This window comes from Cygnus atratus, chromosome 13 (genome assembly GCF_013377495.2).
Source record: "Cygnus atratus isolate AKBS03 ecotype Queensland, Australia chromosome 13, CAtr_DNAZoo_HiC_assembly, whole genome shotgun sequence".
Lineage (NCBI taxonomy): Eukaryota > Metazoa > Chordata > Aves > Anseriformes > Anatidae > Cygnus > Cygnus atratus.
The window spans coordinates 1045506-1065329 of record NC_066374.1 but is presented as its reverse complement, the minus strand read 5'-3'; the positions used below and the strand labels follow the sequence as shown (position 1 = coordinate 1065329).

General features: G+C 40.8%; 1 protein-coding gene across 1 annotated transcript in view; it reads left to right on the top strand.

Annotated features, from left to right (window-relative positions):
• The window catches only part of TENM1 (teneurin transmembrane protein 1), a 325742-nt gene that overhangs the window by 294891 nt on the left and 11027 nt on the right, over window positions 1-19824 (top strand). The window contains exons 27-30 of the mRNA XM_035541547.1: window positions 4870-5236; window positions 7027-7537; window positions 12025-12197; window positions 15200-15435. Coding sequence (XP_035397440.1) covers window positions 4870-5236; window positions 7027-7537; window positions 12025-12197; window positions 15200-15435 — 1287 coding nt within the window. The remainder of the gene's footprint in view (window positions 1-4869; window positions 5237-7026; window positions 7538-12024; window positions 12198-15199; window positions 15436-19824) is intronic.

Sequence of the window (19824 nt, the reverse complement as noted above, 5' to 3'; positions counted from 1 at the left end):
ATGATGAAAAAATATCTGTGGTTGTCAACTGTGAGAAAATAGAGAGAAATATATGTAGTGAGACATCCTGTAAAACATTCAGGGAAGCAGAAACAGTCTCCTTCAGCTTTGCAAACTACATGCTCATCCCTGATGGACCACCTGGGCAAGTCCTTCCTCCAAGCCTTTTCTCACGTAGGGAAGGAGAAGAAAAGTGAAGGGGTTAGACAGAAAAGTGAAAAACAGTAAAACACCATTTAGAATAACATTGTGGTGTGAAACATGGGTAGGACTGGAAACAGCAGCTGAAGTGAGTATACATAGGAGGAGATGAGAAAACGAATTTAGCAGCAACAGAGAAATATGGAGGAGGTGGTGATCAGGTCTGTGAATGCATATCGTACAGCTGAACGCACACAAAGTTAGCATAAATAAAAGTGCTTGATGCTGAGCAGTACAGATAGGAAGTAATCCATCAGTCAGGACTATCAGAAAAATTTTGGCATGAATTTCATGCTACTACATGATGTTGAATCAAAACATACAAGCAATGCATGGCAAGAAATCAAAGCAATGGTGGAGCCTTTTTATGGATTTGTGCAGCTTCTTTTAATCCACGATAAATGAAGTTTATCCTAGTGAAATTTACCCCAGCACCTCAAACAGTTAAACTCTTGAAATCTGCATCTGTGTACAAGGATAAATTTTTCCCTCATTACTTTTCTTACTTTGATATGAACTGTAGAGTGCGTTTGATCTGATTTCTTTCAAATAACACCAAAAATGCCACAGTTGTAAATTATTGTGAAAAACGTGCACAAGTTTTAGCCATATGGTCAAAACCAAAAGCAAAATGGTATTCTTCACGAACTAACACTGAAATGTTTGCCCGTTTGTGTATGTTCAAGAAGTATATTAGTGAATGCTGCTTTGCAAAAAAAACTCACATTATTTATTTAATTTTAATCCTTTACTATGGGAGGAATATTTCAAGTTTTCAAAACCAGATAGATAGGTAGATAGTTATACAAACACATGTATGTATTTGCAAGAAAGGAAAAAATATCAATCAGGTCTGGGAGCTATTTATCTCCCTAAATGTAGATCTCCCAGAGGGAATTCATTTAAATTGAAATCATCTTAGTGCACTTTGTGTTTTCCAGAACACTTGACATGAAAAAATGTGTTAGAAAGCCAGACCAGTAGGTGTTAATTTTGCACTTCTCAAACCAGACATTGATTATTAGATATAGCAGGAACCTTTATGTTGACAGTTAAATGCTGAATTCCCAGAAAAGTTGACATGTTAATACTTATATGCAAAAGGTCTCATTGCTCAAGGGTTTACTTGTTTCCACAGTGATTTCCATTGCATATGCTCAATCTCCAGTGAACTAAAATGGGATTGTCACCTGAAAATTTCGATTTGTGAAGTAACGTGCTGACTGCTACTGAACAAATCTTGTCTCTTTGTTTATAACGGGGTAATCCGCAATGCCATTTCTGTACACTGCTTAAAAAAAGAAGCCATCATGTATCAGAAAAAACACTCGTGGTTGGCACAATTTTTAGTTATAAAAAAATATACATATGTGGGAGACGGCTCTCTACGGGGGCTTGTGAAGTTCTGCTTCAGATTAAACGTATATTAACTGATTTAATATTCTAACCCTAACTGAGTTTTTTATCTGGAAAAACTTTTTAATAGGCACAGTCATATCAGATGAGAATTTAAGCGCTCCTCTGTGATATGTTTATTGGCTTTGAATGAAATACAACTGATGGTTTGGTCACAGAAATCTGCCAGAGGGCAGTTTGCTCGCAAAGAAAAGAAACAACCAGTGACTTTCTAAGGTAACAGTGAACCTAAGGGTGCACTTACACTTCAGCTTAAGCTGATTGAGGTGATTAGTTTTTAGCCAGCAACGTGTGACCACAGACGGCAGGAGCACTTAAAGAGCAGTCCTGCTGTGGGGGCTGCAGGGGGAGAAGGGCTAGGTGGGATGGCAGCAACCCCAGCTCACACAGGCTTAAGATGCCATGAAGCTACATCCCGACAAAAGCAATACAGATGGTTTTCTAAATCTTTGAAATTCTTGCTCAGATTGAGAATGCTCAGCATTTTGTATTTGTTTCTATGTTTGATTGTTTTACTTGGCCTCTTTTTCCCTCCGGTTGCACTAGCATGAGCTTGCAGTGAGCAGCAGCTGTTTTTATGCTGCAGCCTCCAGACAGGTACACGCTAGCTTTAATATTTCACCTGGGATTAGACCATTAATACATCCATGACTGCTTTAAACCTAGGAATGAGAAGCTGTAGCCATCCTTCTGCAAGCTTTGCAAAAAGCTAGGTGACAGGTCAGGTGTAGTAACCAGAATTATTTACATGTCCCCAGCTCAAATTTTATCTATTTTTATCATAATGCAGCTAGATTTACAGAAGTGATCAGTATGAAAGCAAATGTGCTTGCAGAGAATGACAGCTGTTAAGGCTCAACCTCTTCGTGGGTTGTAGGCACCGCGCTGCAGGTGAAATGGACATTTCCATAAAAGCTTATTCTACCTCAATAAACAAAACTGGCCTCAAATCAATCAGAGAAAAAGTTGTTTTGGTCCAAATCAGTCTCTGTTTATCTGCAAGACACCAGACATACCTTCACAGTGGGAGGAATTCAATTTAGTCACTGGGGCAAAGACAACGTGCCTGGCCCATGAAGGAAAACCGGGTATTAAGACATGGCAGGTGTTATGTGGAGTCATTATGGTAAAAATAGGTAGTTTCAGCCCGAAGTTTTTCTCACTACTAATCTAGTTATGGTTAATCAAAGATTATTTTTACAGCAAAGTGATCTGTGAAGGAGGCACTGCTTAAGGTTGCACTGGTTAAGGATGTCTGTTTGCTATTAAAAATAATCCATTTGCTTTGATAGAGCAATCAAATGTTCAGCATTAAAGGTACATTGCAGATATGTTTCTTCCAAATTTCCTGCAAATAGCCTTGCAGAGGGTTCAGCTTCCTAGTGAGCTCTCAGCTGAAGTGAGGAAAACACTAACTAGCAGCTCTGTGTACAGCAGCCTTAACACACTGGGTGAAATCCAGGCAATCTCACATGCCCAGAATTCAGCACCTTTGTGGGAGGAATCTGTTTCCAACCATTTCACCACATTTATCATCATTTGGAATGACTCTACCACCTGGTTCAGAAGAGATCTTGAACCCAACAGCATTAGTCTTAATGCCAGTTATTATGCTGTCTAGTAAAATGGACTGGGCACGAGGAGGAGTTCGATTACTCCGTGAGCCTTCGTAATTATGTGGTGCACCATGTAACCACGCAGGGCGAGACACAGTAGCCACAGTGCCCTCTCTTTATTAAAGCATCAATTATCAAACCAGCAATGTACTCGTGGAAATGAGGTTGTTCAGGAAATACCGATGCTCGCGAAAGGCAAAGACTTGGCCTTCAGCCTGGTGCTTGAGCTGACCCCAGGCGAGCAGGTGGCTTGCAATGGCCACACACTCCACCATATGTTATTCCGCAGCACTGAGCATTGTATTAGCATCTGCGGTCTCTATGTTCATAGATCTTTTAATTAGTGCAGTGGAAAAATTAACAAAAAAAAGCAACCAAATCAGTAAATGAAATAGTGGAAGCGTCTGTGACAACTGCATATAAATCCATTGCATTTTAGCCTGGCATTTATTCTCTTCTGATAGCTGAAATATTTAGTCCAGAAAAACTCCACTCAGATAAAAGCAGCCATCTCTTCACAAAGGATAACAAGCAAAGCACCCTAAGACAGACAAAAATAGACTGTCTTGCAATCTCTGCAACTCACTTATTCTCTGACCTGTCCGCAGACAAGCTGCAACCCAAATCCTCCATCAGCCATTAGCTGGGGAGCGGGACCAGTGTCCTCCGTTGCTGTTTCCCAGTCCACCACTTACTGAGCTTTCTCAATAGGAGGAGTTTGAAGCTGGCAAGCATGCACTGCAGACAGCAGCCTCCATACCAGTTGTCTTTCAGGGTGACAGACTGCCCCACCTCTAACTGGGAACATGCTATATTCCTCCAGATCCTGGTGCAACAAGCATCAGGCGAGTGAGGTCATTCTTCTAGCATCTCGTCCAACGCGGTTTGGAAACTTTGCTTGGTTGGTACTCTCACTTGCATGGAAAAAGGCAAAAAGCTCACCTTAAGTATGAAGAATTTCCTTAATCCATGACTGAAATATTGAATTGACAAACCAAAACCATTTATAAGTAATTATGGCTCAGCTACTGTATTATGTGAAGTCTGATATATTGGTGTTACAAAGAATTAATGAGCTTGTATTTCTTATGGCACATCAGTCTTATTAACATTTCTGGCCTGGTAACTAAATTGTGGCAATGTGTCGTACTCTCTTACTATGTCATTTTCCTTTTGTGCTAACGGTCAATTAAAGTGTTAGGGCATTGACAACCTCTAACTGTTTTCCACTCTGCCAGTGTTGACTGCAGCCTTGGAACAATAACACTCAGACCTGGAGAATTTTCTGGCTGATATGGCGTGACATGAAGTGTATGCTTTTATTTGCATGAGTGCACAAGGTATAATAAAGTTCTGTCCTTAATGGACTTGTGCAAATACGTTTCAGAGGGTGCAAAATTACTTTTGAAATCAAGTTTAGTTCCATATTGGTGCTGGATCTCAGAAAAGAGTATGCTTGTAGAAACTTCTGCCAAACACAATTAGTAGCCCATAGTAGCATAGCAGCAGTGGGCAAATCCACTGAGTGCCTTGATGACATGGTCATCAGAGATGGTTGAACACAATTGTCTTATTGTCGTAATCATTTTTTTTCTTGTCTTCTTTTCCCTGCCTTCCCCTCGATTTGTTTTCCCAGGTGCGGCTAGAGTGGCCAACAGACCTCACAGTGAACCCCCTAGACAACTCACTGTATGTCCTGGACAACAACATCGTCCTGCAGATCTCTGAGAACAGGCGCGTGCGCATCATTGCAGGGCGCCCCATTCACTGCCAGGTGCCGGGCATCGACCACTTCATCATCAACAAGGTGGCCATCCATTCCACCCTGGAGTCAGCCAGAGCCATCGCTGTGTCTCACAGTGGGATCCTCTACATTGCAGAGACAGATGAAAGAAAGATCAACCGTATACAACAGGTCACAACCAACGGTGAGATCTCCGTAATCGCTGGAGCCCCATCAGATTGTGACTGCAAGATTGATCCTAATTGTGACTGTTTTTCAGGTAAGACAACACTTTTTTTTTTTTTTCCTGTCCCTGGTCTGTTGAGACCTTCCAGCACAGCTGCAGACCAGCAAAGTGACAGAAGGAAGAACTGAGCAATAGTTCGGTTTTCTTGGAAAACTGAAAACCTTATCAGCAGCTCTTTGTTTAATCCATTGGGTGCAGAGATGTGAGTCTTTCAGGTGGCACTGGAACCTCTGGATGGGTTTAGATTTTCCTGTTTGAATACAGAGATTACACACAATTCAAAATGATCTCCAAGTATGTTTTTTTGTGTCAGCTTTACTCATGCTGAAGATGGTATGAGCCCCAGTGCAGATCGCACCTAAATGCTACTGGATCAGGCAGCCTTCTTCACCACAGAGAGTACCAGAATGTTCCACATCCAGTGAAAAGCACTAGCTCACACCTTCCCATTGTTCATGTCCCATGGCACACCTAGCTAAATGATACAAACACATGTTATTCAAAATGTCTGCTTCCTTGTGCTTTTCAAACTGGGCCCACCGGTCCCAGACCCACACCACACCCCTGGGCATTCTCAGCAGCACAGCTCTCCCCTAAATGCAAGAAAACTAATTTTGACTTTTTTTTCATACAAACCTATTTAATGATGGAACAAAGGAGAGTGTTCCCATCTACAGAGGAATGCGGTGTGTTGTCATCTTGTCATCTCCAAGAACCACTTTATTCAGTTTCGTAATACCATCATAATTCTTAAGCCTCCTGTTTCAAGCAAAAGGTTAATTACTGGCAAGAAAACATTAAGTATGTCAAGAAATGAGAGAAAAAAAATGTCAGTGGTCTTCCACGGGAGGTGAGTTCCTGACCCAGAGTTGCTAATCAGTCTCTTGAGCTTTGCCACATGCTGCCAGCTTCAGTTATGGCTCTGTTTGACCGGGGCTGAATAGGATGCTGTCCAGGGCTCCTATTGAGGGAATCTCCCCTCAGTTCAAAAAATAAAACCTGTGGCAAATCTAATGATTGTGCCAGTGCTGGGTTGGTGAAAGGCAGGGTCAGGCTGGCAGAGAGACCAGCTAATTTGTCTGTTTCTAAGGCAGCAAAGTATATGCTGAAAATCTCCATCAAATTGCATTTTTCAGTCAGGAGAAGGGGAGCAATAGAAACAGTAACATGTTGTTCTCCAAGAGTGAGGCTTAATATGCTTTCTTGTTAGTTACACAAAATCCTGGCCATGTAAAGTCATTTAGATATGCATATACAGCCCACAATCATGCAAATATCCTCCCTGAACCTTGAAATACACAGTATTTATATATACCAAGTAAATTATCAAGTAATATCAGAAGGGGTGATTTTGAAGGCCCGTTTTGGCTATTATAATTTATTTTCCTGTAGTGTGAGCTTTTAATAAGTACAAACTAATCTTTGGTTCACTGTCATTTTAACCGAATTACTGATTTTTATTTTCTGTTTTATTTATATCACAATTCTATTCGGACTACATACCAGCAGACAAGAAATAGGAAGCAAAACTTACCTGTCATAATTTTTTTTCCTTCACATTTTGCCATGCAATACTTCCCTGAGCAACAGGGTTTTGGAGTTAGCAGAAATGATGTAAATTAGATAATTTATAGTTTGTTTGTCTTTATTGAGACTGATCTAGAATTGTACCAACTTTAGATAATGGGGGTTTAGTTAATGGGAAGAAGATACTATTTTATTGACAAGTAAATGATCCTGAGAAGAAGCAGTGTGGCAGGCTTCGAGGTTCAGCTTAAATACAGACATTACAGATTACTAAAACTGCCATTTTTTTCCCACAGGTGATGGTGGATATGCCAAAGATGCAAAGCTGAAAGCACCTTCTTCCCTAGCAGTCTCTCCTGATGACACACTTTATGTAGCAGACCTTGGAAATGTTCGCATCCGCGCAGTCAGCAGGAACAAGGCTCACCTCAGTGACACAAACATGTACGAGATTGCCTCACCGGCAGATCAAGAACTGTATCAGTTCACCATCAATGGCACCCACCTGCACACACTGAACCTCATCACGAGGGACTATATTTACAATTTCACCTACAGCGGTGAAGGGGATATTGGCACGATCACCAGCAGCAATGGGAATTCAGTGCACATCCGCAGAGACACGAGCGGCTTACCCCTGTGGGTCGTGGTGCCAGGCGGCCAGGTGTACTGGCTGACCATAAGCAGCAATGGGGTTCTGAAAAGGGTTTATGCCCAAGGCTACAACCTGGCTCTGATGACGTATCCCGGAAACACAGGACTTCTAGCAACCAAAAGCAATGAAAACGGATGGACAACTGTGTATGAGTAAGTCCATGACGTTAAGTGCCTGGTGTAAGGAACACTGTTTTAAACAAACATTGAATTTTTTTGAGTCAGTTCTAGTAATTTCAGAAGACACCCTGCTACTAACACTGTATGAGAAAGGACAAGCAGTGCTGTTGTACAAGCTTTTACAATATGAAACACTATCATTTCTTAAGTGCTTGTCATATGTAAAAGCTCTGTGCATAGTGCCCATTATAATTAGCAAAAAACTGCCTGAAATTATACGTCATTCATATTTCATTACTGTGAATCTCTGTTTCTCTAAATGCAAATGTGGTTTTGGAATTTTTGGTATCTAAAGAAGTAGAGGCAAGTTGTGATATGAATCACAGATTTGCAAAATTCTTGAGGAAGGCAAAAAAGGGAAAATTACTATACTCATAGGAGAAGGGAGTGTTACAAAAGAAACTTAGAATCTCAGTGGAAGGAATGTTCAAACACAAGAGTGGACTTGTCCTGTCAGCAGGGGAAGAGGATATATAATGAAAAGAAAAAAAAAAAGTATGTAATAGCAAAAGGATATGTATCAGGAGTGGCCTTACAAGCAAGAGGTTGAGACATTTGACAGGACTCCTTAAGAGCAAGACAAGACAGTAAAGATACAGTCAGAACATCACAGACTGGTCCCAGAGAGAGAGCAACCCAAGAGAAAATTCATGTTTGATTCGTAAAGAGGTGTGAAGTATCAGGATTTCTCATTATTTATAATTAATTGTCATAATCCCTGTTAGAGGATGTGACAAGTGATTGATGGAAGTCATATGTTAACATTGCACATTGCACATCAGTTCACAGTTCCAGGAGAATTATGCCTGTTTTCTATAGGGCATGGGAGTTTATGGTCAAAAACAAAAGTGAAAAGATGTCCAGGTGAGATATGAACAGAACACACATTGAGGAGAATTAAGTTACTGAATAAGTCACCTGGAGAGGCAGTTGAGTCACCATCATTACATTTATTTTAGAATTACTTTTTATTAAACTGCAAGTAGGATAAAAGCAAAGAAAACTGCTGCCTAGAGTATGGGATTTGTTATTCAAGGGGATGTTTTTCTATTCTGCCTTCCATTATTCTGCCGAAACCAGGCTGAATTGACAGAGTTGATCTAAGTATAAGTAATTAGGGCCATTTTTGACAATAAGCAGGAAAACAAAACCATACAGGGTCTTCCTGGTTCCGTTCTCATTATCAGGCACCTACTGTTAGAAGTTAAAAACATTGTGCAAAAATACAAAACTCACTGTTGTGCTGGTGCTGTTTAAACATTGACTGAAGAGTGGTACCTATTATATGCAGAACTTAATTCAAATATGTGCTTCCTTGGAATAACTTCAGCACCAGGACTGATCCATTTAAATCCCTACCTGAGGATGGGATCAGTCCTGACCGTGGACAAATGACACTTTCAAAAAGCTTTCACAGTAGCTCCAAGTCACATCTATTACTTCTTAAAATGCTGAACAACATGCATCGTTGCAGGGCCTTGATTGTTTGAGCATGTTAGAGCAGATTATGTGCAATCATGTGCTTCTCAGTGGGTTTAATATCAGTACTCTTACTCTGTCCAACAGACCCTGAGTGTAAACCTTTTCAGACAATTATTGCTCATGCCTGTTGTCTTCTGGCAAGTAGTTTGTTAAAGTAGGACTCATGCTTAGTGAGATTTTCTTTTAAAGGATTTTGCCTGCTTGCAGGTGCCCGCCATTGTGTGTAATACTGATTTTTTCATGCAGAGATACTTGGAAAGACACTGTCCTTTCAGTTGTACCGACTGTGTGACCATGTACTTCTACCAATCTAGATCAGTCGGTAGAATTAACAGAATTACAGCTGTTAACGTTACAAAAATAACAGCAAGATTAAATAGTGAAGTCATATTATTAATATTTATTGTTCAGGCCGATATTTCAAGTCATCTTCATAATATATTACAACTTCCTGAGTGGTTGAGATAACAGTGTCACCCAAGCTGCTGCAGTCAGAGGGACAATTGACTATGACAAATGCTGTGCTGAATAGATGGGTTTTCAGGACTTGGTTTTCCCTTTTTGCTATTAATAGGTCATAGGGGATGATGGTTCTTAGTCATCCTTTAAGCAAACATTTCTTTCCAGACAGGTCACATTCTGAACTGACACCTGATTTCACTTTAAAAATTAGATTTTTTTGGTAAGGGTAACTTAGATGTGAATTGCTTCAAGTCATGTATAAACATAGTATTGGAGCCAAGAGGATTAGCGTATGAGCAACTCTCCAATTGCTTAGAATCACCTTTTCTGTTTAAACAAGTTTTGCATTCACATCCAAAAGTTCAACCCATAGCACTGTCAAGCTGAAATAAGGATGAGTTTGTTTAACAACACATATCACACGTACTTGGGAATATGAGCAAAGATAATGAATTGTTCAGAACATCTACCTAGATGTCAGATTCACTCACAGAGGGAGATTATTAAGAGGTAGAAAACCACCTACAAAAGTACTTGTCATCCATCTACTCTAATCTGATGGAATGGAAGTACTGAAAGAGCTCTTGCATAAAATTATAGCTAATGTACAATTTCAGTCATCTAGGTTGTTTTTTTTTTAATATTATATCATTAAAGCCATAAAAGGGGAGGGGGGCACTGGGCCTCTATTAAATAAAGGACAAGAAAACACCTGCAAAAAACAACCCTCTCTGAAAAAATTAATTAGACCGCTTTCCCTTTGAAGTGATACAACTCTTAACTGTTCTACACACAGAAATGCAAATAGATTGTGAAGCTCTATCCCCAAACGTGCATTTCTAATATTGGTGAGCACTTCCTCATGTGAGTACTGAAATCAATGCAATTATTTGCATGATTAAACAGTCACCGGCATGATTAACAGTGGCATAACTGGGCACCAAATTAACATTAAGAAATATGTCGTGATTCTGCCCCTATTAGTATGGATAGGACATTTCCCTACAAGAACAGAGTCCAAGTGTGCTACTATTCATCATGTGAAAGGTGGCAGACTCTGTCCTCAGAGGGCTGGTTTCTTGGAGCAATGTGGAATAAAAAAGCCCTTTAGATGGTCACACTGTTACTGAGACACTTAGCTGAGTGTTCTCCTTGAAGTTAGTGGGACCATCTTGGCATGTGCTCTGCAGCCTCATTTTAATTGTTCAGCACCTTATCTAGTCTATGATTCTGTATTTCTGGGTGCTCCTGTGCAGAGCCAGGAGTTGGACTCGACGATCCTTGTGGGTCTGTTCCAACTCAGGATATTGTGTGATTCTTATGATTCCCATTTTCAGCTACATGGGGAGTTGTGTATCTCATTATTAGCAGCATCCAGCAGCAAAAGTGGGTCCTTAGCAGAGGTGCATCCTGACTCATAAGCACAGCTACATCCCAATAAACTGTCTGCACTTACACCTTAAAAATGCATGATTTGAGGATTTTTCTGTGGTATGGTAGAAAACTCACATAACTTAGCAAGCTGTCATATCTGTTTGATCAAGCTGTAAATGAAATATAATTGCTCAACATTCACAGAGTTTTCTAACGATGAAAAGTAGTGCTCTGAATCAGTTTTAATCACTGGGTGTGGCACCCAGTCAATTGGCACAGAGTGGCACGAGGGAGGAATGCGAGGAAATCGCGTGATATATGAGGACAGGAAGAGGTGAAAGAGAGAGAGATTATATTGCATTTAACATTTAATGAATTTATTTGTCAAAAAAAAATGCAAGATATTCTATACGTTCATTCTCCAGTGTTTCATTTGAAAAGAACAGCTGCTCTATTTTTCTTTTTTATATCGGGTGGAAAAGAAAATTCCTGATTTTGTTCACCAATACTTTTTGTGACATACAGATTTTGTATGAGTAATTAGGGGTAAATAAGGGTCCTAAAGAAAGGATGCCAGCACATGAAAGTGAAAGACATGGCCAGCTCGTCTGCTGATGTGAATTGGAAGAGCTCCCCATTGGAGGCAGTGGGGCTTTGCCAGTTGATACATCAGCTGAGGAATTCTTTGTGAGTGAGGGGAGACAGTTAATAAAACCTGGAAACTTAATTATGCTTTCCTACCTGCATGAGTAGGCTTATATTTTATGAACATGGGTTGGTTTTACTCATGCAAATACGTCTGCAGTATCAGTGAGCTCTCTTGGATGAGTAAAGATGTGTTTGGATCAATAAGATTTTGAAGATGGGAGGCATTAATATGGAACAGTATCAAGCACCAACCATTGTTCTGCATTGTTTTCTCTGTGAACCATCAGAAAGAACGAACTGTTTATCTGTGGAACTGAAGAGACACTTTAGAAACAGTGCTCCAGAGGTTTTGAATTACTTACTGACCTTTTCATAATGTGTTGACGATACTTTCCCCCCCACCTTTTTTTTCTTTTTCTTTTTTTAATTGTAGTAGCATATACAAGACAACAGTGATGTATTTTCGTGGCTCACTTTAACATCATGTGTTGCAGGTACGACTCCGATGGACACCTGACCAATGCGACATTCCCAACTGGGGAAGTCAGCAGTTTCCACAGTGATGTTGAAAAACTGACAAGAGTGGAACTTGATACTTCAAACCGAGAGAACGTGATCACAGCCACAAACTTCTCAGCTACCTCTACAATATATACCTTAAAACAAGGTAATTAAGGCGTTTCTGTTATTTCTTCCCTTACAATTACATTTAAAACTCTGAACATTATTGCATTCTTAATTGTTTGACAAAAAGACACTAAAATTAGTTCATTTGTTTCTTCCTTGCTTCAGTTCAAATAACTAGATACTGCTTACATTTCTTCTGGGGTTCCTTTTAGGAACAAACCACCAGTGAATGCTTTTCCTCCTAGAAAAGTCCCGTTGGTAGATTCCAGTTACTAAAATCACTGAAGGCTCCATGCTTTACGTGCTATTTCCCACATCAATATTCAGGGGAATTGGACCGACCCGTAATACACTGAGCTTTGTTATTCTGAGAAATACTGACCAAAAAGTGCCCTGCTCCGCTGTTGTTTTAGCACTGAAATGCTTTGTTTGGCCAATGCCATGAATTCACAGAATCACAGAATGGTTTGGGTTGGCAGGGACCTTAAAGCCCATCCAGCTCCAACCCCCTGCCATGGGCAGGGACACTTCCCACCAGCCCAGGCTGCCCAGAGCCCCATCCAGCCTGGCCTTGAACACCTCCAGAGATGGGGCATCCACAGCTTCCCTGGGCAGCCTGTTCCAGTGCCTCACCACCCTCTGAGTAAAGACTTTCCTCCAAACATCTAATGTAAATCTCCCCTCTTTTAGTACAATGCCATGCATCAGTCTGTCACCTGGATTCCTGGATCCTATGCTGCCTGGTGAGCTCCTCTTGCAGCATGGGAACTTGCTCAAAAAATTTGTCCAGCTGGGCACACTGTCACCCATGACACCCACCTCTGTCTTCAGGCCCTAGAGGAACTTCCAGATTCTGGAGTTCCCTGCAACCGAAGGTCTGGGCAGCTCTTTCAGTCCTCAGGAGGTCTTTCTGGGTGTAGGTGTCTGCGTGGGGAGGTTGTTGCCCCTCTGTCTGGGTTTCAGCCTCAGCCAGGCAGCTGCAGCAGGTGGACACCATTCTTGTTTCAGCAGACAGCTGCTTCTTATTGTTCCCAGCATAGATGAAACTGGCCTGCCTTCCTCCCCCACTATGCACCCTCTCCCATTCTTTCTGGTAGTGCTGTGACCTGGTGGCAGTGCTCTTAGGAAGGAGGAAGGCATGACCCATGTCTGCTGGTGGCTGCCTCGGCACTGAGATTTTAACTCAACTCCTGTGCACATGTATTTCCCTGGCAGCTTCAGTCTGCTGGTGTATTGGATCTTTTGAGAAGAACTTGCTCTCTGCCTAATGGAAGTGCCGCGGTGTCCTCCTTCAGATTGTGCAGATTCATCCCCTAAGTTTTGGGTTTACATAGTTTAATCCATCTGTTTTTTCCTCTGTGTTAATTTTTCTGTAGCAAGTGGGTTGTGCAGCAAGAAGGGGAGAAGCTTTGGGAGCTGGTGCTGGGAAATAGGTCTGCGTTTCTTGCAGGCCTGTTATAGAGAAGGTCTGCTTTGTAATTCGGAGCAATTTACGAATGTTTTGAATTCTCAGCTTTAGTTGTATGAGGAAAAAATAGGAAGAACTCACAAGATACTCACTCATCCCTCTTCACTACTGCATTGCAGAGACAACACTGAATAAATGGAAAGAATTACGTTATATTATATTGCAGCATCACTTGTTAGTCTTTGTCCAAGTGATCCCACCTGCTCTCTGCATCATCTGCTGACTGCCCAATTGTGTTTGTCTTAAATGCGAAGCTTCTCAAAGAAGGGATATTACTGCTTTGTGTCTCAGAACAGTGAGCTAGCACACTACCAGCAGCACAAGAAATGAACAGCTATAGTTGTTATTATACCTATCCTATTTATGAATTCATATAGTTTGCATATTTCCATATCTCTGTAAAACTACTGTGAAGCAATCTGTGAATAAACAGGCATTGTATCCTTACCTCTGAGTCAAAAAGTCTCTTTTAATGCAATATCTATTATCTTCACTTTCTGACATACCCAACTGTTGTCCATATATTCACGCCTGAAGGTCTGGCTCAATTACTTCAGCTGGTGTGCAACAGCTAAGAAAAAGATGCTTTTTCTTAGCATCACTAAAAAAAAGTCGCTAGCTGGTAGGTGTTCAGTTACATTTTAAAGGTGAGACTGGCTTTGTCCCTTAGCCCTAAACATACATATTCATAAAAAAGTGCCCCCCTGGCAGCTGAGCCACAGTAGCCTCCTGTGTGCATGTCCCTTCCCTGTGCCAAATGCAAGGTGGTGTGGCAGAGCTGTGCCTGCAGTGAAGGCATTACAGTGCACAGGCAAGAGGCAGGAAGCGTATGGTGGCTGTGTGGCTTTGCATCATTTCACTGGAGACCTGCTGTGGACCCTCAGTGTGATTCTGGCAGTGTTTGGAGGAGGAATAAGCTGTCATCCCAGCTGCCCTCTGCAGCACAGTGCTGAGCCTCTGGAGCTGCCTGCTGTGCCACCCTTGCTGGGCCATTCAATTTTCTGCCAACAACTGGGTCTCTCCCAGAGGGTCTCTCACACCAGCCCACGGGCTCGTGGCTGGCTGTCACTGAGCCTCTGCCTCAGGGTCTTGCTGCTAACAGGGAATGGGAGAAGGTTTTAGTACAGTGATACAGAGAAAAGGGGCAGAACAGCAGCCTGGCCATCATCTTAAGACATTTTGAAAACAGCTTTCCTGTTTGATCTCAAGATACCCCTTACGTTCATTCAAGCAGTGAGCTATTCTGTTAACAGATCCTAACATGTTAAAATCATCAGAATATCAGTGATCAAAACCCAGCCCGTGAGTTTATGTACTATTAGGCTAAAAGCAAAAACTCTTCATTCCTCCTGCAGGGAACTTTCACAATGGAAATCATCAGGACAAATGTAATAAAAAGCTCTTAAGACACGTGAAGACCTCCAGGTTCCAAAAATCACACCGCTGTTGGTGTTTGGTCAGTGATCTGTATACTCGGGGCAAACAAGGCTTGACATTGCACCTGACGTTTGCTTCATAAAGCTGGAGATCTGAAATTTTCTGTTCCCTGTTTCGGGTTGTTGTTTTTCTGACAGATAACACGCAGAATATCTACCGGGTCAGCCCAGATGGGTCTCTGAGAGTCACCTTTGCCAGCGGAATGGAAATCACACTTAACACGGAGCCTCATATCCTAGCAGGAGTCGTCAGCCCCACTCTGGGGAAGTGCAATATCTCCCTTCCTGGAGAGCATAACTCAAACCTCATTGAATGGAGGCAAAGGAGGGAGCAGACCAAAGGCAATATCTCCACGTTTGAGAGAAGGCTAAGGGTAAGGCTTCCTCTTGTGTAAAGTGCAGTGTTCTCTTTGAAAGCCATTGAACTAAAATTGGGTTGAAATGTTCTACTTTGTAAGAAGTGCGATGGAAAGTTTGTATCAATGGTGGGCCCCAGCCATGAATTTCAAAACCAAACTCCTCCAACACTTGACAGGATGTTTGATCTCTGTTTGATTTTGGTTGTTAGACTTGACCTCAAGACATAATTACTTTTTTTCTTCCTCTTCTTTTTCAACTAAGAACTTAATTATGTCTTTGGAAGAAGCTGTGAGCAAAGGACAATGCGTAGTTACTGCAGCACAGCCGGATTCTGCCTCTCAGATCTAACTACCCTCTTTGCACTGGGGAAAATAACAGGTGCCAGCCTCTGCCCAGTGCAGAGGATCTCTTGGGGCACACCTTGGGTGGTTGGGCCAGGGCATCTCCTGCAAGCCATGGTATTTTAGAGCCTCTGCATGTATCCAGACAGGCTGTGGATTCTGCCCTGCACCGCACATGTTCAGACACCCTCACTCCCTCTGGCTGGGTTACCATATGGCTCTAATAAGAATGATTTTAACAGTGCATACGTGGTGTATATTTATTTTCAGGAGAACTCACAGATTACAATGACAGATGGTCAACATTCAGCATTTAATTAGGTAACACTAAGTCTCAAAGAGACTGCTACCTTGCAGAACAGTTTTTTATGAAATCCATTCTGTTTTTCACATGAATACTCCATAAAATGTCTGTACCAGTAGTACAGATGCGAATTTTGGCCTTTAAAATATTGCATTATTAACTACAGCAGGTCTGGATAAGTATTATCTATGAAGGTACATCTGTTAGCTGTGAAAATACAGAGATAGTTATTTAAATCTCTGGATTTCTTTTTGGTTATCATATCTCATGTATTTTTTATTTTAAAAGTGTGTCAGTTTGGTTTTCAACTGTGCTTATCAATCAGAAACCCAAGGCTTGGATGATATGGCCAGACTGATTACCGTGTGTAAAGAAACCATTTGAAAGGACATCTTTCAGACTTGGCAGTCACAATTACTTTACGAGGATCTTGCAAGTGTGAAAAAGCTCTGTGTGTTTTTTCTTTCCCGTCCTCTGACTGCCTCCTTTCTATCCTAGTTCACACACATTTAGCCCTGTCCAGAGGGGTTGCTGAACTTATTACAATGGCAAAGATGTGCTGTTAAAATGGCAGGATTCAAGCTGTGACCTCCATGGTTCACTTTACCTAATCGATTGACTTCTGTATGATTTTATGGTTAAGTAACTGTACGGTGCATACTTTTTCAAGGGTTTTGCAGAATAAAAGTCTTAAACGGAAAGGTCGTAGTCAGTCATCTATTCTGCTTACCTTGCCAGGGCCAAGTTGTTCATCACAGTTACATTTTAAAGTACTTCATCCTGCAGTTTTCCTGTTATGCACTTTATATTTTCTGTTGTTGAAATTGATTGCCAGATCTTTTAACTCATTTTCACTTGCTTCTGCATGATCCTTAATGTTGCCTGCCAAAAAAAAAATAGGGAGGAAATTCACAAATTGGTCAGGATTAGATGACTCTGTCTGAAGGCATAAAATGTTCAGTGAAATATTGCAAACCTGAAGCTATGCAGAGCTCTGCTGATTGACCTGCCTCTGGGTCAGCCTGCTGGTGCATAAAAGCACTTGTGTACTCCTCCTCCTCCCTCTTCACCTTCCATCCAGTGAGGGTATGCAGTGTAGTAATGACTTTGGTGTGCCTTTGTCCTATATTCTCTGTATAAGTTTCTTTTGGTACCTACCAGAAAGAAACCAACCTTCATGCCTACCACGATCAAAGGAGCTTTATGGAGTGTACCAGCCTACCCAGAAGGATGTCAGCTTGCCCACATTACAGTGTTTTCAAATCCCCTGGACAAAGGATGGAGGGAACCTGGCGGGATAACTTTATGTGAGGATTTCAGAGTGGAAAGGAGGAGAAGTATTCTGTGCATGGGATACACCATGCAAATAAGCACAAGAGAAAGGGACAAATGGACTTTTGAGGCTGCTGTTGCCAATAAAAAGGACCTTGGAGGATAGGTGAGATATGTGGGTCCTGGAGTTCAGCTTTAGGAATGAGATGTTTGCATGGGATGCTAATGGAGTGGGGAGCTGGTGGAGGTGTAAGGAGCTGGGGCAGTCTAGCTGGGGAGGAAGACAAAGGAGCAGCAGGATGTACCCAGAGACACCGTCTTTCCTTGGTGACTTGGTTATTAAAATAAGTATGCAGGGCATCAGGAGCAAAAATACCATCTTATACTCTGTTTGAATTAGTAAGCCAATAGCGAAGAGGGGATTTAATGCTTGCTGTTGACGAATCCTTGAGTACTGCTGGAAAAAAAAATGTAGCGTCAATAGCAGCCCTTATCCTGGATAAGGTTCTGGTGATACCTTCTGAAAACTTCTAGTGAGTTATATTTTAGAAATAAAATCGTTAAGCACTTAATATGCCATGATTGGCCCAATAGGATGTGTGTTAGAAAGCTTGCAATGTAGGGCAAAAAGAATTATGCTGAACTTTGAAAATGTATGTAAAGGAAAGCTCCGGGGATTGGACCAGTTCTCAGTGGAAATGAGCAGACTTTTAGGAGCCCTTAGTTAAAGGGAAAAAAAAAAAAAAAGGAAAAAAAATCACAATGGAAGAGTTTTCTGGGGAAAAAAATAGAAATCTAGTTTAAAGATGTCGCTTAAAGATCAGTCCTGATACCGTCACTGAAATAAAATGGCTTTGAATGCTAAGAGGTATAAATTAGAAGGCAGGTAACTGGGGATGAGATGAAGGATGACCTAGTTGAAAAGATGAAAGCTTTTCTTTCTCTGCCAGTTCCTAACATTTTTAATTCTTAATTGCAATTAACAACCATTTTAAAGTCATGTCACTGTATTAGTATAAAATGTATAAAATTTTTGGATAGAAGCCACTGGTAGCATGTTCTGAATAACGCTGTAAATGTTGTGTTTTAAAGAGTGGAAATTTTGCATGGTGTGAATTCCCTACTCTTTAAATAGAACAGAAATGAGTAAGTTAACGGAAATGCTAGAAAAGACATCTAACTTTATCTCAGTATCTAAATCAATGTGGGAAACAGGAATTAATCAGAGTTTTCCTTGAAGTGCAGAACTGCCAGCCCTGGCGCTTCCTGAAAGTACATAAAACAGTCTGTAGGCATGTATGCATTTTATATTAATAATAAATCTATGTACAATCAGGCATTTTAACATCAATCTTAATCTAGCAAGACTTCTTTTTTATCAATTGAACTGCTATTTTAATTGAATTCTAAAAATGAAGCAAAGCTGTTGTTAAAATCAATGAGCATGATGCATAGTAATATACTGATTGGAATTCAGCTCTGCTCCCTCCTGTCTTTTGCATAACTTAGAGGAACTTGGTGTTGGATGCCATCCAGGTTTCATAACTGAGTATCTACAGAATTGAAAGCTTGAATGCTTGGCCAGTCTTACTTGTTTTTACCTTTTTTTTTTTTTAATAACAAAAATGGAAGTAACTCATTGGCCTCAATTCAAGTCAGAAGTCCTGTAGATATAGGCTTTGACAGCTTTGTTTATTATCATATTTAGTAAATTATCTCCCTTTATTTACCAGCCTTGCAGCAAGTTCTAATGATAGGGTCAAATCCTCAGCCACTATGTATCAGTTTACGTTGACTCAAGTGAAAACACAGACGGAAATGTACGATCAGATCATCTGATTTCACATTTTAGACAGTTTACATTTGAGAATGAAAGTCAAGAGAAGTGCACATTTATGTGTTTATTTACATCTGCAAAATTTCTGGCCATAAAATCAATGGAAGTAGAGCCAAAGGATGTTTAAAAATAAATAATAGATATATATTTTTATGAACTACTAACATTATTATTAAATTCAGCTGAATTTTCTCCCTATTTTTGTCAGCTGAAATTTTGACCCAATATTGCTTTCAGAACCAGTTTTTGCTGGCTTGTAACTGAGCACATGAGCTCCAGTCTGTCACAGGGGCTCCTTACTGACTTGCATGTACATTGGAGGAGCCATCTCTAGGAAGCCACTGGGATTTGAAATCAGCATTTCAATGACAGCATTGAAATGCAGCCTGCTACCCATGTGTCATTGCATCTTGCCTTGAGAAGGGTGTTAAATTGAACTTAAATCTAATATAAGAAAGTAAACAAATGAGACATAAAATATGGAATATAAAGGAATTAATGGTGTCCCCAAAAACCTTATTTTAACTGTGTGAGCCTTTAAATACTGTTGCTATCCTCTTTACTGCTAATTCTGCCTCTGTGTGATTTTCATTCATATTCGTTATATCATTCCTGAAAATTAGATTGCAAGCAATTTGTATTCAAGACT